General features: G+C 42.4%; 1 protein-coding gene across 3 annotated transcripts in view; it reads right to left on the bottom strand.

Moving 5' to 3' along the window:
• The window catches only part of LOC142076066 (mucosa-associated lymphoid tissue lymphoma translocation protein 1-like), a 35,629-nt gene extending 20,128 nt beyond the window's left edge, over positions 1 to 15,501 (bottom strand). For 2 of the 3 annotated variants that reach the window (XM_075138435.1, XM_075138437.1), the window contains exons 1-6: positions 15,332 to 15,501; positions 13,519 to 13,685; positions 6,893 to 7,014; positions 5,605 to 5,755; positions 3,017 to 3,195; positions 2,338 to 2,434 (exon numbers count right to left, since the gene is read on the bottom strand). In XM_075138435.1, coding sequence (XP_074994536.1) covers positions 2,338 to 2,434; positions 3,017 to 3,195; positions 5,605 to 5,755; positions 6,893 to 7,014; positions 13,519 to 13,685; positions 15,332 to 15,492 — 877 coding nt within the window. In that variant the 5' untranslated portion in view covers positions 15,493 to 15,501. Of the gene's footprint in view, positions 1 to 1,587; positions 1,627 to 2,337; positions 2,435 to 3,016; positions 3,196 to 5,604; positions 5,756 to 6,892; positions 7,015 to 13,518; positions 13,686 to 15,331 lie in introns of all 3 variants that reach the window. The other variant, XM_075138436.1, reaches the window with a different exon arrangement.
• Between the last annotated feature and the right edge of the window lie 639 nt (positions 15,502 to 16,140).

Below are 16,140 nucleotides of genomic sequence, written 5' to 3'. Positions count from 1 at the left end.
TCTGTATATCTAACCTTTCATATGTTTATTCCACACACAGAGAAGAGAAAATCCTACATCAATATACTAAGCTATGATAGACACAGCATTAAAATATAGTAGATCTCAAAACAAAGGGAGAAACACGTACCATGCCTCAATCCCACAAGCATGCAAGCAGTTTGAATGAATAAGGAGCAAGATGTCAGAATCAGAAAAATAGATGTTTGAAGGGCTGCTGAATAAGCAACATCCTGAGCAAGAAATCTTACTTTGTAAAGCCATGTGTATTCAGAAAGATTTCAGATACAATTTTCAAACATTCTAAGCTACCACAGGTTTCACCTGATTATTCTGAGAACACTGGAAACTATGGAAAAGAAAAATAATTTATCTGAAGCAGCAGAGGTCTCTTAGAGCAGGCTTCCTCCATGCAGTGGAGCCCCAGGCAGATCTCTTAAGCCACAAAAGCAGGCTCATATATCCACGTGGGAGACTGTAGCGACCTGAGGTGATACCACTGTAGGTGTTAACGTGGCTTAGTAGCAGAATGATGTTGCATCCAAGCAAACTGTAGTTTGGGTATAGACCCCCACAGATAATACAGTGGTTATCTTCTGCTTCAAAGGGTAGTTGAATTACAGGTAAGTAGGAGGCTTCTGCATAGCACTCCGTCAGGTAATGCAGACACCTCCAAGCCAGAAAAGATGTGAAGGCTCAAAGAGATGATCAGTCTCGGAAGCTATGCCATGGACGTAGCTGACACCAGAATGTGTGTCACTTGTATGTTCCAGCGAGTGACAATACACAATCCCCTCACAATGTTAAACCTTTAACAAAAGGGCTAAAAGGGAACATCAGCGCTGGTTAAACAAGAAATGCTGCAGAGCAGTTTAATTCCAAGATAATTCTATGATTCTATGAAAAAACAGGGTAGAGAGCCATTTATTGTAGTTTGCAAATACATTTGTTTTTTTCATTGTTGGTAGGTAAGCTGGGCAGTGGCTGCTGTAAGCAGCCCTACATCTTTATATATGATCCCCTATGACGTAGAGATTACAGCCTTTGAGATGCTCAGTAATCAAGGAATGGTATCAACATTAAAGGTCACAATACGCTTCTTCCTCCCCATTGCAGCAATGCAGAGGAGAACAGAAATCATGCTAATAAGGTTGCTGGAAACCCCTCTTGCATACACAGAGCTGAAAGTGGAACTAGCTCTATCCAGCTCTCCAAGGTCACCCAGGTTCCCGAACATCTTCAGCTTTTCTTGCAAGGATGTTACCTCCTGAGCCCAGTCAAAGAAATCTCAAGATCTTTACATTTCACTAGAAACTGTAAGTGCAGGACACAAAACCAATGCAAAAATCCAACAACTTTGAATACTACAGAAGAAAGTAGCTTGGTTTTTCTCCTGTGTGCTCTAGATCACGGTATCAAGGCAAAGAAGAGAGAAGCGTGTGCAGAAGGAACGGTGCATCACACATCAGTGCTTTAAAGTAGACTGAAGCTCTTAACTCACACATGCTTTTCAGCAACACACTCAACAATCTGTCATCCCCATCATTAATTTTTAAAAATTGATTCACAACTAAAGATTTACTTTACCTTCTGTGCACTCCACTGCCGTAGCTTTCTTTCCTTGTGCTTTAAGGGTGGGGGGGGAATTGGAAGACAATTGCTCTCAGTTATGAGAGTTGGCACACAAAGTGGAAGACAAAGGTCACTTCCAAGCTTCTCTGCAATCTGGCTCATTTTACAGCAGTATAAATCAGCACTGACCACAACACTGTATAGTAATTATTACTAAAACTCAGGAGTACTAAACTAGAATATTTCTTAGGATAGGAAAGAACTTTTCATACAAATTACACAATAGTATTCCCAGATAGGTCTGGAGGCTATTCAAACAGATCTTCTCCTCTTTAGTTTACTCCAAATACATGCACACACACTAAACCGTGTCATATTCATTTATTCTGCTTGCTATGAATAATCTAACTGAAGGACTCAATGTAACATAGTTCATATCACCAACAAGGGTTAAACTGTTTTTAGTTGTCAAAAAACATGAAGAAATGAGCTTGCAATCTGCTGACAAGCCATGTACATGCTAGTAATGCCAAAAAATGGTAGCATTTCTATGCTGGTTACCATAAAACCCCAAAGCACTTTATAACTGATAAAGCTCTAAAATTCCATTTGCTGCAAGCAAGCACAGCTATTTTAACAAATGGATAACTAAAAATACAGAAGGCATGTGCCTGGCTTAATACTACAAGCTTCAAAAATAAATTCTAATGATAGGGAAGAAATTGATAAATCAGCTGACCTATATCAAACAGAAAAACTTCTTACCTATAACGACTTCTATCTTCTTGCTGTCTTGATCTTCCCGGTCATTGAATACGTGACACCAATATGTCCCTTGATGTTCCACATCCACATAAGTTACCTATGCAAGCATCATCACAGTCATCCAGCCAGACCCCAAAAGAATACTGGTATCAGTTTCATTTAAGCCCACATGCAAGAAAGAGTGAAAACTAAAAGCAAAGCCTAATCAAATCCAAAAGCTGCCGATACCCTCATTCATGGACAACATGCATGTTCTAGAAATGCTTTCAAGAATTGAAGAAAGAATGCAAATCTACCTCACAGGCTTGAGATGCGTTAAGCACTGAATGCAACAGCTCGTACAAATCAGATGCTTTCAAGTGCAAGATAGAAAGAGAAGCTTTCACTTTTACTGATACTTAATCTTTGTTATGTCAATGTGTCACACTGATCCAAAATACACTATAGCCTTACATCCCATGACTACGACTTGAAACATGTTCAGGGTTAAAATTATGCACCCAAGAGCCTCAGAACAGTACGGGCCAGTTACACAACAGGAGAAAAACTTATAGCGAGTACTTCCATAAGAGGTTATCAAGGCTATGAAGAAGTTATTTTCTTCAAGGAAGCTTTATGTGGTAAGTTAAAGGTGGTTACACATTACTCCCCCTAAGGCTGGCACTTCACAGTAACTTACCATGTAGACATTTTTGCTCCCATTTGCCAAGGGAAATCCATTTCTGAACCATTGGTAACGAGGAATTGGGTTTCCAACAGCTCCACATTCTAGTACCAAAGCATCCCCCACTGTCAGGTTTTGTGACTGAGGCTGAATACAAATGCGCAACTTGTTTTCAGGCAAACCAATTAAGCTCCCTTAAAAAAAAAAAAAAGGAAGAAAAAAGAAAAGAAAGGGTGAGACAATCTAACCGCATGTAGACTAACAAGAATTGACAACATATGGCCACATCTTCCTGTAACTACAACAGACTGTTTTAATAGCAATGAAATTAAGTTACTTGTCCTTTAAGAGTAGCAATGGCTTTCCAGTTCTTCAGTTGAAAAATAAAAAGGAATGCACATTAAATATACCCCAGAAGTAAAAAAAAAATAAAAGCCCTCTTTGCATTATTTATTCCTGCCTGTAGGATTACAAAGGCTCTACAGAAAGGTGCCAAGTACAAAGAAGAGTGGCTACTAAAGGATGGACTGAGGATCCATCTTGTGTGCAAGTGTGGACACAGGAGTAAGAATTTAAAACTGAAAATCAGTTAGTTTTAGCATATCCCTATTCTTCTCATTCTAAACTGAGCATCAAACCTTATGGTAAATATTTTAAAAAAGCCCAAAGCTAAAAACACTTAACAAACATCAGCCACTGACATGTGCCCATATAGAAATGTCTGTTTTTCTCAGATTTTTTTTTTTTAAAGTAGTCATTACAAGCTTATTCATCTCAGCTTCCTGGTGTAATCTTTAGAAAGATCTAAAACTGCAGGTTTCTAACTGAATAGAACCTGAAGTAGGAGCAAAGGAAAAGCAGAAGAAATGATCGCTTAGATAAGGGACTGAGAATATGTTCAAGATTAAGATGTAAAAAGGTCACCTCAAATGACATTGCAATAGCTTTTGATCTTTTACTGGAAGATCAGTTCTCTCCATCTCTTTTCCTGACACGAATAATTTTTATACATGGGATGCAAGTGGAAAACACCTTTGACTCATGACATAAGACAAAATAAATACTCTTCACAGTCTGAAAACAGTGCAGTTGATTTCTATCTCACTCATCTTTAGGCCAATAGCAAGCAAGTCCAGTCTATTTAGTTAGAAAGTTTATAAAGGGTAGACTTAGTGCATAAGTCAATGCCTAGTTAATGCAACTGACTATTCTGTTAAAAAAAAAAAAAACCAAAACACAAAAAAAACAACCCCAGAAAAACCTACCCACACCAGAAACCAAAAAGACACCACTCCAGCAACCTCAGAAACTAGAAATAAATGCGCAGTATTAATATACTAGATCCAAGAAATTTCCAAGATTTTCTTTATGCTCTACGAACAAATTCCAGTACTAGCTGGATACTGTTGAGTAGACAGTTATTTAATCTTATTTGCTTTCTGCTATTTTTCCATTCTCCTCACGCTTCTTCCACTTCCATATTTCGTCACGTATGCTGCAGATAGGAGATTAACCCATCACTGAAGCAGAGGTATCTTCAAGCCAGTGCCATAAATTCATACGGACTTACATTGGTACAGGTGAATTACTATGGGTTTTATTATGCAGGTAACACACATTTGACTGTTAGCTGACCACTTACAAAACCCATGAAGACGCAATTCACACCAAAAAGACTCAGTTTAACTCATGTGTTTCTTCCTCTCATAGTTTATTTCAGTAAATTGTTGGCATGTCTTCACTATTTTCTGGGTTGGTTATATGAAGTTGAAAAGACTGCATTAGCAGACATACATTCTGCAACAGACATATCCACGGAGCCCCAGCCTCTCTCTCGTTTCCCCAGGTGTTCTGGCAAAGAAAGAATGTGCTGGCCTTTGACCAATTTATCTTTCCTGGCTGGTACATGTCTAAGATTGTGATAGCCTATTATGATCTGAAAAAGTGACTGGAAGGGAGATCTGTCACTTTGCTACCTGCCAAACCTTATTCCAGACCTCAGTCCTGTTTCCTCAGAGTGCAGCTAACACTCTTTCCATTCCACGGTATCTAGGTTTTCTAAAGCGTCCAGGCCTCCAGCATGCATGTGCTCTTCTGTAGTTTACTGTTCTGACCTTCCAGGTAAGGCAGAGGACCTTCTTCCTAGGAAGGCAGAGAATCTCATTAGATTCTCCTTTACCCAAGTACCTTTCTTCTCAGACTGGCAGCACACAGATGAAGAGGGAACAAACAGTCCTGACTATTAGGCCAGAGCCCCTGCGGCAGACATTCAGAATAGACTGTGTGTGTCCAGTCACTAGCGAGTTACAAGAAGAGGTACACAGGTAAACAACAAGAGAGTTAAAGAATTGCTTTTCTGGTCCAAGGATCCTCTAAGAATTAAAAGGATCTGAGACGTGTATGTTTTCCATCTATCTATTCTTACCCACCGCTGTGGAACTTCATTTCTCTTCTGCTTTTGTGACCAGCACAAGAGCCCAATAATCAGATACCGCATTTTTAATCAGCCCTCTTTCACATCTGTGCAAGGCAGCAACAGGGACCCAAGTTCCTCTAACAAGTGGAAAGACAGACTTTCAGAGGACCATGTTTTTGCCACTCACCATGAGATGTACCCTGGAGATCACAAACTTCAAGTCGTGCCCACCGACTGAACACAAAGGAAGATTCACTGTTCACTCGACAGATGTAAAAGCCAGAATCGTTTACATTCACTGGATTCAAAACCAGCTCTGGAGAATTACCATGGGGAACCTGAATTACAGATGAACCAAGAAGTATTTAAATTTAGATTGATTTAATCTAAGCCAGGATCTAACATTAGAATATTTATTTCAATGTCCATAACACCAGCCTCAACCCCTTCATTTACTTGAAACTTCTGGATGAGAAAGTCTTGTTCTATGTATTTAGTAGCTCAGAGACAGACTTTCTTCCAAGAATAATTCATATGCCTCTATTTAAGACAATTCTGAGCTTTTAAGCCAGTTGAAAAGCTCTTCCTGAAATTAATAATTTTTACCTTTCTCCACAAATAACTCAGAATAATTTCTTAAGCACTACTCCAATGCACATGTGTGTTACATTCAGCTCTAATCTTAAGATATATTCAACTATGACCACGAAACCGTAACATTTGTTCACAGAAAAATAATTTTTTACTACATCTATATTTTAACTGTAATGAGCAGGAAATGACTGTAATCATATTTTTTAAGCCATATTTTGGATGATCTAGATAAACTTTTAGAAAGGTGTAGAAAATGAGTTAAAAATTTCAGTCCTAACAGCAATTTAAAATAACATAAACTTACTGCATTTTAAAAAATAGTACTTACAATACAATAACATTAAGAAAAAAAAGTGCATTCATCTTCTAGAAAGATAACCTGGACCAGAAATATGGGCATAAGTGCTGCCATTCAAATTCCAGAGACACCAGCTCACATGCATGCCAGTATTTTGTTGAAGAAGTCTGTGGCACCACTGAATTCAGGCCTTCAACTGTTCATTCTTAGGAAACCAGTTTCGATCTGCCCAAGACCATCAGTGATTAGCATTTGTTCCAGTGTGGCAGTTTCTCAGTAGCCCACGTTAAACTTCTTGGTAGGCCAAGAGACAACTAAACTTAGAGCTTCCTTACTGTCACATTCCAAGATTAGCCTCCAAGGATGAAGTGGTCTGAATATAAGGAACCACTTTATTATTTTAGCACATTGGTAGGGTAATTATGCAGCATTTCTTAAACTTCTGTTTTTATTAGTATATATACCAATCTTCTCTCCTTGTAAATAACAGTAACAGTCTTTTAAAAAAGAAAAAATATCAGCCAAAATCATTACCTATTATTTTCACCACTTAAAAAGCCCTATATTCTGTATCAACTATTACCTCTTTTTCCTGTTTGAACCACTGGTAATGCACAAATGGGTGTCCTGTTGCCCAACAACACAGCTTGACGACCTGACCAGAGAGCACTGCTTGAGAGTCTGGCTGTACAACAATCTTTATACCTTTAAAAAAGAATTTACACTTAGGAAAGTTATTAAGAAATACAATTCCACAATTTAAATTAGCATTTAAATTGTCCTTTGAGCAAAGAAAGTTTCTGTCATTAAATATACTTGAAAATAATTTTTGTACTGTATATACATGCAGTTCCAATTAGTTATATGACTTTAAAACATTCAAAATTGTCTTCCATTACACAAAATCCATGCTTAAATTGATCAGTACTCTACAGAGTTTATTGAAGATTTAAAGTAGATAATTCAGAGATTTTAATTTTAGGATACTTCAATCCCTCTTGCTCTCTACTCACTAAAGCAAATACTACTTCCAATGGCATCACAGATCCCTCTGGGAAAGGTATTCTCAGTTTTACAAGTTTCTTACTCCCAACAACTTCTTTGAGTTGTTAATCTTCAGATTAAGATTAAGCACAGCCTGAGGGATGGATCAAAACAGTAAGAGTTAGTTTAACTACAACAGAGTGCGTTTTTCTACTATTCCTCATGCAACCTTATCAGCTGAAACATTGGTTTCAGCTTTATGCCTTTGACTCCTGTAGAACACAGGGCTGGGGTTTTCTTTTGCCAGTCTGCAAGGTAAAATTTTCCACTTCAAATTTTAACTGCCAGGAAATAGCATAAGTGAAATTCTGACACCGGTCTGATATGATCCAGTTGTTTTCTTAACCTAGACCATTCCAGGGATCTAGTTACAGCATGACCCCAAACACAGATCCACTGGTATAACCAAGGTCATCGGGGGGGGCAGGTCAACTGCAGAACAGAAAGTTTAACCTCACATTGCTGTCAAAAAACACATGGACCTATGACCAAGGTGTTCAGCAACACTGAGCTGATAAGCCACCAAAAGTCATTAGTTTAAAGCATTATTTGCTATGGATGGTAAAATGCATTTAACAACCCCAGTGGGACCACAAGCAATGCTACACATTAATGACTAGCTGCTGCAATACTAGTGCTGTGGGTTAACCCCGTGGGCAGATAAGCACCACACAGTCCCCCACCGCCAGTGGGATGGGGGAAGAGGGAAAGGAAGAATAAAACCAAGAAAACTTGGAGGTCAAAATAAAATGAACAAACAAACAAAAATTGTTTAATAAGTAAAGGATGAGTGGAAGAATAGGGAAGAAAACAAAACAAGTGATGCAAAGGCAACAGCTCACCACCTCCCGTGGGTAGACCGATGCCCAGCCAGTTCCCAAGCAAAAGATGGCTAGCTTCTCCAAGACTCTGTCTTTTCCCTTTTATTGCTGAGCGTGATGTTATATGGTATGGAGTATCTCTTTGTTTAGTTTGGGTCGTGTACCCGATCGTGTCCCCTCCCAGCCTATTGCACACCCCCAATCTATTCACTGGGGGGGCAGAGGGAGAAACAGAGAAGGCTTTGATGCTGTGCAAACACTGTTCAGCAAAAGTTAGAACATTGGTATTATCAGTACTGATTTGGTCAAAAATTTAAAACACAGCACCATATGAGCTGCTATGAAGAAAATTAACTCAATCCTAGCTAGGCCCCGTACAACTAGTTACAGCAAAAGCACAGAAACAGTGAATGGTACAGGGCCACTTCATCACCATTTCATTACTCGCAGAAATGAACAATCAGATACAAAATAGGTATACATACTAAAAATTTCATTTTTTTTAGCGTCAGTCTTATTTCCCTGTTTTGGGAGAAAGTAGTTCCTTCTTTATAGTTTAATGAAAACACATTGCAGCTGGACGTCATCTACCAGGACTTGTGCAAAGCATTTGACACTGTCCCGCACGACATCCTTGTCTCTAAATCGGAGAGACATGGATTTGACAGATGGACCACACGGTGGATAAGGAATTGGCTGGATGGTCGCACTCAAAGAGTTGTGGTCAACGGCTCGATGTCCAAGTGGAGACCAGTGACGAGTGGCGTTCCTCAGGGATCGATATTGGGACTAGCACTGTTTAACATCTTTGTCGGTGACACGGACAATGGGATTGAGTGCACCCTCAGCAAGTTTGCCGACAACACCAAGCTGTGTAGTGCGGTCGACACGCTGGAGGGAAGGGAAGCCATCCAGAGGGATCTTGACAGGCTTGAGAGGTGGGCCCATGCGAACCTCTAAGTTCAACAAGGCCAAGTGCAAGGTCCTGCACATGGGTCGGGGCAATCCCAAGCACAAATACGGGCTGGGCAGAGAATGGATTGAGAGCAGGCCTGAGGAGAAGGACTTGGGGGTATCGGTTGATGTGCGCTTGCAGCCCAGGAAGCCAACGATATCCTGGGCTGTGTCAAAAGAAGCGTGGCCAGCAGGTCGAGGGAGGTGATTCTCCCCCTCTACTCTGCTCTCGTGACATCCCACCTGGAGTACTGCATCCAGCTCTGGGGCCCCCAACATAAGAAGGGCATGGACCTGTTGGAGCGAGTCCAGAGGAGGGCCACAAAGACGATCAGATGGCTGGAGCACCTCTCCTATGAAGACAGGCTGAGAGAGTTGGGGTTGTTCAGCCTGGAAGAGAGACAGCTCCGGGGAGACCTTAGAGCAGCCTTCCAGTACCTGAAGGGGGCCTACAAGAAAGCTGGAGAGGGACTTTCTACAAGGGCATGTAGCAACAGGACAAGGGGTAATGGCTTTAAACTGAAAGAGGGTAGATTTAGATTAGATATAAGGAAGAAATTCTTCATGATGAGGGTGGTGAGGCACTGGAACAGGTTGCCCAGAGAAGTTGTGGATGCCCCACAACTGGAAGTGTTCAAGGCCAGGTTGGACGGGGCTTCGAGCAATGTGGTCTACTGGAAGGTGTCCCTGCCCATGGCAGGGGGGTTGGAATTAGCTGATCTTTAAGATCCCTTCCAACAGAAACCATTCTATGATTCTAGGAAAGTGCAGTACAGAAGCAGTATTCCAGATTGCTAGGAGAATAACCTTATATAATAGTATAGGGCAAACCAGAAGCTGTGTAAAAAAAAAAAAAAAAGCTGCAAAGAGATCGCAAATATCCTGGTACAAGACTCAAGATTATAATTTCCTCCAAGCCTTCTTATTACACTCTGTCAGGAGCTTTCTTTTTGTCTGCTTTTTTTCCCCTCATGTGTTTAACGGCTTAGCCGCACATCAGAACTTTTTCCTAACAGAGAATGTTTGAGGAAAGAAACCATAATAATTTGATCAACAGGCTGAAACCTGAGCAGAAACCCATGTGGTCAACAGACTGAAACAGAGATTATACCACATTTGGAAATCATATAATCTTTGCCTAGCAGGGAAGTGGGTTATATTAACTTCCTCCACACACAGTCTTATTCTGCTAGCTGATCACACAGGCAGCTACTCCAAAGTAGCTGCAGGACTTGAAAATTCCCTGCCTTTCTTTCTCTAAAATAACTTGCCTCTATATCCTAGCCCTGAAGATCGCTACCTCAGTTCCTCATTTAACACTTCCTCCGCTGTTTTTCACAGTTAAAGGGAGTGTGTTAAGTACAATTTTTAAGCATCACAATCACGTAACATTAACCAAGACAAAGAGGAATTATATTTTTTTCAATTTAAAGGACAGAAAAATTAAGACAACTTGCTCTTTCCAAAGACTTTGACTTTTTTGTTTAAATCTCTCCTGATTTGCATCACTAACATCTCTTAAGAAAGCAGTTGAGAAAAACAAATTCTCTGAAAGATTAGTGTTTTGCAATACTAAAGTATTTTCCTTGGAAGTATTACAAACAAGTTCTAAGAAATCTGATTCATAATTTCTTCACAGTTTCATTTATTTTCCTGCAATTCATTCAGCACTATACAGCTACTTCCCGCAAGCATCACAGAATTTAATGGGTCAAAAAGAAAACCTTTTGGCTCAATTTTCTGAATTATTACAAAGATACACAAATACTTCTTTGATTTTCCTTGGAAAATTGAGGATGGCAAACTGACATTTATGTTTACCAGACTTTGAAACATGCAGTGCGAATTAAGTACTCATGATCTTAATTATAACCTACTGTTACATCCTTAACTTACACACTGGTAAAGATTTTCAGTCACTTCTGGAAACTTGGCCTCAATTACTCACATTCAGATTGAAGTGCCTAAACTGCTGCAGTAAGAGACCTGCCAGCAGAGGGAAAACACCTCTTTGCTCTTGGTTCAATCACCACAACTCAATGAGGTTGCACAAGGACTAGACTGTCACAAATTGAGTTTTAAGCCTTCTTTCCTCCTTAGCCTGGAAGAAAGTTCTTCGCATTCCATTCATTTCCAACAAGTTCACAACATGACAAGATTAAAAAAGGGAAGAAAAGGGACAGAGAAGTGACCCAAGGAACAAGATGCCTAGGCTTTCTCACTACCAAAAAGAAGCAGCTTTAAAGTTATTATCACTACTATTTTGTGTCTTTATGGGACGAAGATTTTCTATGGACTTAATGCAATGTGACAGGCAAGTCTCTAAGCTCTGAGAAACAAGTTCTGGAACTTGGTTTTGGGAGTCTATGATTCTCCAAGAGATCCTTTATATTGCTGCAAACAAAGCGATGTCCCAGCTGGTAACAATACATCTCTGTTGTAAAGGTACTGAGGTAGTATCACTGCCAAAACAGACCACTATGCAGCATCAAAATTGTATACTCATTTACCAGTACGCTCATAGGCTCACAAAGGTTTGTGTCTTTTTAACTGCATCAACTAAGCTGGTAGAAAACAGTTTAACAAACCAGTATGACAGCTATAGAGGTCTTACATTAAACAATCCCATTCCTAAAGGAACTTGAGCAACACTTAAACTCTTTTTGGTGTATTAGAAGAAATGGGCAGTTACGAATTTGTGCTTTGACTTCAGGCATCAACCACCTCAGAACATTTAAATAAACTCACCGCAAATATCAAGGCCTACCACTTCTTTTTAAATAGTTTAAAATTCTTTTTGACCTAAACTTTCTTCAAATACCCTTTGCTTTGGTTTATCTTCGTTCCAGTTTCTCAGTCTCTACAAAGCTACCCAGTCCTTCTTAGAGGAGGCTGAATCCATTCTGTCACAGATCATACTGTTCTGCAAGAGATTCATTTATAACAAGACCATCTCTGCACTTCCAAGGGGTCTTGACAAAAGTCTACTTATTGGCTTGTTCTCCTCAATACAAGGATATCTTAGCTGTCTATGCAGTTCCCTAATTGATACCACTATCTCACAATTCTGCTATGTAGCAAGTTTCTGTTTTACCCAGGATTTAGTCTTTATTACGTATTTCAAAATGTAACTTGACTTGACAGCCACACAAAAATCCTCAATTCAACAGTGGTGATACTTGAGATGATCACAGATGAAGGAAGCACAACATTTTGGCTCCGTGCAGGCAGTCTGCAGTACAAATATGAATCAGGACCATTCTTGTTTCCAGTACTCCCCCAGTAACCACCATATGGAGTACAATAAAAAGGAGCAAACTTTCATAGTGCAGGACAGCATACTACCGTCTATGCCTCCACCTCAACTCTTGCCCCTATGAGCACAACCCACTCACACTGATATAACACCAATTCCCATCTCTCTGCCAAGCCTACAGTGGCATACTTCCTCTAGACTAAGCTATCATGTAACTCAATCACACCTCATTCAACACACCACGGTCCTAGTACAGTAAGCAGCCGCCTTAACTAGATGAAACGACTGCAAAGCATTACTATAATTTACTTGAAAAATTCCAAGGTTGTCTTAACAATGGTTCTCAGCCCCATTCTTTTCTCACACTGTCCAAAGAACAGGACAGCTATCACTATGGCAAGGAGCTTGCTAGTCTCATTTCCACTCCCTGCTCTGAAGAGAAGCTTTTGCAACTTCCTAGTAGGTTGAATTTCACCACCTCCTGAAGGAGGAGGACATGAAAAAGGGCCCTGGTTTTGTACTGTAGCAAGAAGCATTTGGTCTACATGGTCTTACCGGTGCATTCCCTTGCGTTGCCCCACTTCCTAGACTTTTTGTGAAGAAGCAAGCTGAATGTGTTAGCAGAAAATAATCTAGTTCTATCCTAAGTTAGTCTTGTTTTTCTGTCCAGTTAGCAAGTTGGGCTGGATCCAATATGCACCAAAACTGGCAGTAATTGGACCCTTCCCCTTCAATTTGGATAAGCTATGAAATGCAGTTAACGAAACCTGTAGCCCGACCAGAGGGCTGGCAACACTACTTGTCTTTCTAACTCAGCCATTTCAGTTCCATAAGCATCTCTGAAGGGCATAGTTTGATACAGAACCCAAGTCAGCAGAGGGAATGACAGCACCTGTCATATCCATGCAGCCAAGTCCAATCTACAACAATACTGCATTAAGCCTGCTTATCTACTTGGCTTACTTTTCATCTCAGAACCATATGAGCCAACTACTATGGTAATCATATGAATACCAATTACTAGAATTCAAACACTAAAGATGTTTTTACTTACTGTAGAAAACAATTACTTCAGTGTTTCCAGTGTAAAAACAAGAAACACTTGTTGCCGTGAAAGCACAAACCAGAACTGACCTGAACGGCTGAGACACTGGAGAGCCTCTGTATGCTCCAGGGCCTGCAAGAACTCCACAAGCTCCACCACAGTGCAACCCCGATCTCCCAGTAGTTTCAGGAGGCTCCAGCTGGGACTTCCTTCTGGCTCCAGCACTTTGAGGGAACACTGCTCTAAATCCAGAGGACTACAAAGTAATATGAGAAAGTCAGGGCATAGACCTTCTTACTACTTTTTCCTCAGAAAGGAGCAGAGTTAAAAATCACTTTTAGACAAAAAAAAAGATTAAAAAAAAAAAAAAAGATGGGAAATTCCTAGCTGATTTGGACATATTTACAGTATTTCCTTCAAGTTTCAGGAGTTCAGAGGTTATACAGTGACACCTCCACAGACAGAAAGTGGTATTAGTGAGCTGCATACAAAACAAGAGATGCTTGTACCTAACAATTCTGACCAAATGCATTAAGAAATCTTCTAATTTTCACTTTTTAAAGTCTCAGCAGAAAAACAAGTACAGCACCTTTCATCTTCATGTGCCTAATTCAGAAGCGGTAAAGAGTGAGTCAGAATCTAACTTGAAAGTCCAGGAAGACTTTGATTTTCAGAGTAGTTGTTAGAACAAGTGACTGCTGCAGCTTAACTGATGCACACATCTACTGCTGCAGTGCAGTTAATTGCTCCAACGAATTCATCTCCAGGTATACACCTGAATTGTTTTAAATTCTAGTGTTAAGTCTTCATGCACTTCACAGCAGATTAAAATAACCCAGATAATAAGAAAATGAATACAGCTATGGAAAGGGAATGCAAGTTTATGTATTCTCACTAAAAAGACTCATCGATGTTTCTTTCATTAAATCAGAGCCATGCAAACCTGGAGCTGAGATATTTTCACTTACCAAATAGACTTTATAGTATTTTACTGGATAATACAGAGAAACAAACTTAGCCACAGGCCCTACAGAGGGGTCATATTGTAGTCCTTGGATCCTATTTCCCTATATTAATAAATATAGTCATAATAGAGAAAGGACACGTCTTCATAATGTACATTCAGTACTGCGCTTGAAATGCCTCATATTTTTTTGAGATACTACCCTCTAAACAAAATCTTAAAAGCCACAGGAAGTAAAACGATCAGGAAGCAATCTACAGAACGTGACCTAGGAAGAAAGAGTTGAAGAAAATGAGTATTTACGCTAATACAGGCAAGAGGAGCTACAGGGAACAGTCAACAAACATTCTCCATGTTCCCTGTCTAGGGCAAGCAGTTGGCCGCCTTCGCGCTGAGGAAGGTCAGGTGAGGCACAAGGGGATGCTTTCCAGCTACAAAGGTGGCAAAGCAAGAAACCACACTGCTTGCGCGCTGTTACTTCTCCACTGGAAGCCCTCACGTGGGACGAAGCAAACACCTCCAAGAGGTGGGCTACGAGTCCTCGATGCTATCTGCCCCAGCACAGGGCTTCGGTCAGGGGAGCGCCCTTCCTTTCACAATGACGTCACGCTCCCGTGTGCTTTCAGCAACGGGTGAGCTCGAGCGCGGCCTCGGGAAGGCTCCGGGAGGGACCCTGGCGACGGCGCGTCCCCCACCCTCCACCCCGCGGTGGCACCGCGGCCTCAGCCTTCGCTCCGCCACGACGCCCGGCCCCTCCGCCGGGGGCTGCGCCACCTGAGCCCCGCGGCTTCCCCGCCGCAGGAGCCCGCCCCCGCCGGCCGGCCGGCCGCCCCGCCGAGGCCCCTCCCGTCCCCCGCGCAGCCGAGGGCCGCGGGCCAGCCCGCCGCCTCCGCCGCCGGCTGCCGCGCTCCCCGCCCGCTCCCACAGGCCGCCCTCACCTCAGCCGGACCCTGCCGCGGCTCCCCGCTCGCTGCGCCAGGTCCCGCCAGCCCTTGCCTGGCGCTGCCCGGTCCAGCAGCTCGCTGAGCCTCCGGAGCAGCGGCTCCGCCAGGCGGCTGAGGGGCAGGGACCCCGGCGCGCTGCGCACCGGCTCCGACATCGCCCCGCTCCTGCCTCCCCAGCGGCTGCGAGCCACGGCCCACCTGGGGCGGTGCTCCCGCCCGGAAGAACGCGCCGGGCGCAGCCGCATGGTGCGGCGCGCCTCGGGCACGGCGCGGCTGCGGCCCCGCGCGCGGCGCGGCTTCCCGCCTCGCCTGGGAGGACCCTCGCCATGTCCGTGCTGGGGAGGCCTGTGGCCCTTTCGCAGCGGAAAGTCTTCCCTCGGCCCAGGAGTGCGCGCTCCGGCGCTGCTGACAGCGTGAGGGAGCCGGTCAGGGTTTGGTTTTACCCGTTTTGAAATGGGCGAGTTAAGTGTCTGACTTTGAGGCCGAGACCTGCTGCCAGCGCGGGCAGCTGGCGCTGAGAAGGCCACACAGGGCTGGAGAGCCAGGAGCAGCTCTCCTGTGAGAGGGAGAGGAGTCGGGCGGGGGGATAAACCAGGCAAAAAATCATACAACACTGGGGGCAGGGGTCTTGCTTTGAGGAGAAACAGCTGTATCTAACCGCAGCCAACACAGCCACGGACTCTTCTCCATGACACACACTCTCCCTCCAGTGTGCGCTGTCAGTTCCCAGACAAGGGGTCAGGTGCTTAAGTGTCTTTTAGTGAGGGAGAGGAGGTATTGCTCGGGAAGAGTCTTCCAAGGAG

The sequence above is a fragment of the Calonectris borealis genome, chromosome Z, assembly GCF_964195595.1.
Source record: "Calonectris borealis chromosome Z, bCalBor7.hap1.2, whole genome shotgun sequence".
Lineage (NCBI taxonomy): Eukaryota > Metazoa > Chordata > Aves > Procellariiformes > Procellariidae > Calonectris > Calonectris borealis.
This window is presented reverse-complemented; position numbering and strand designations above follow the sequence as displayed.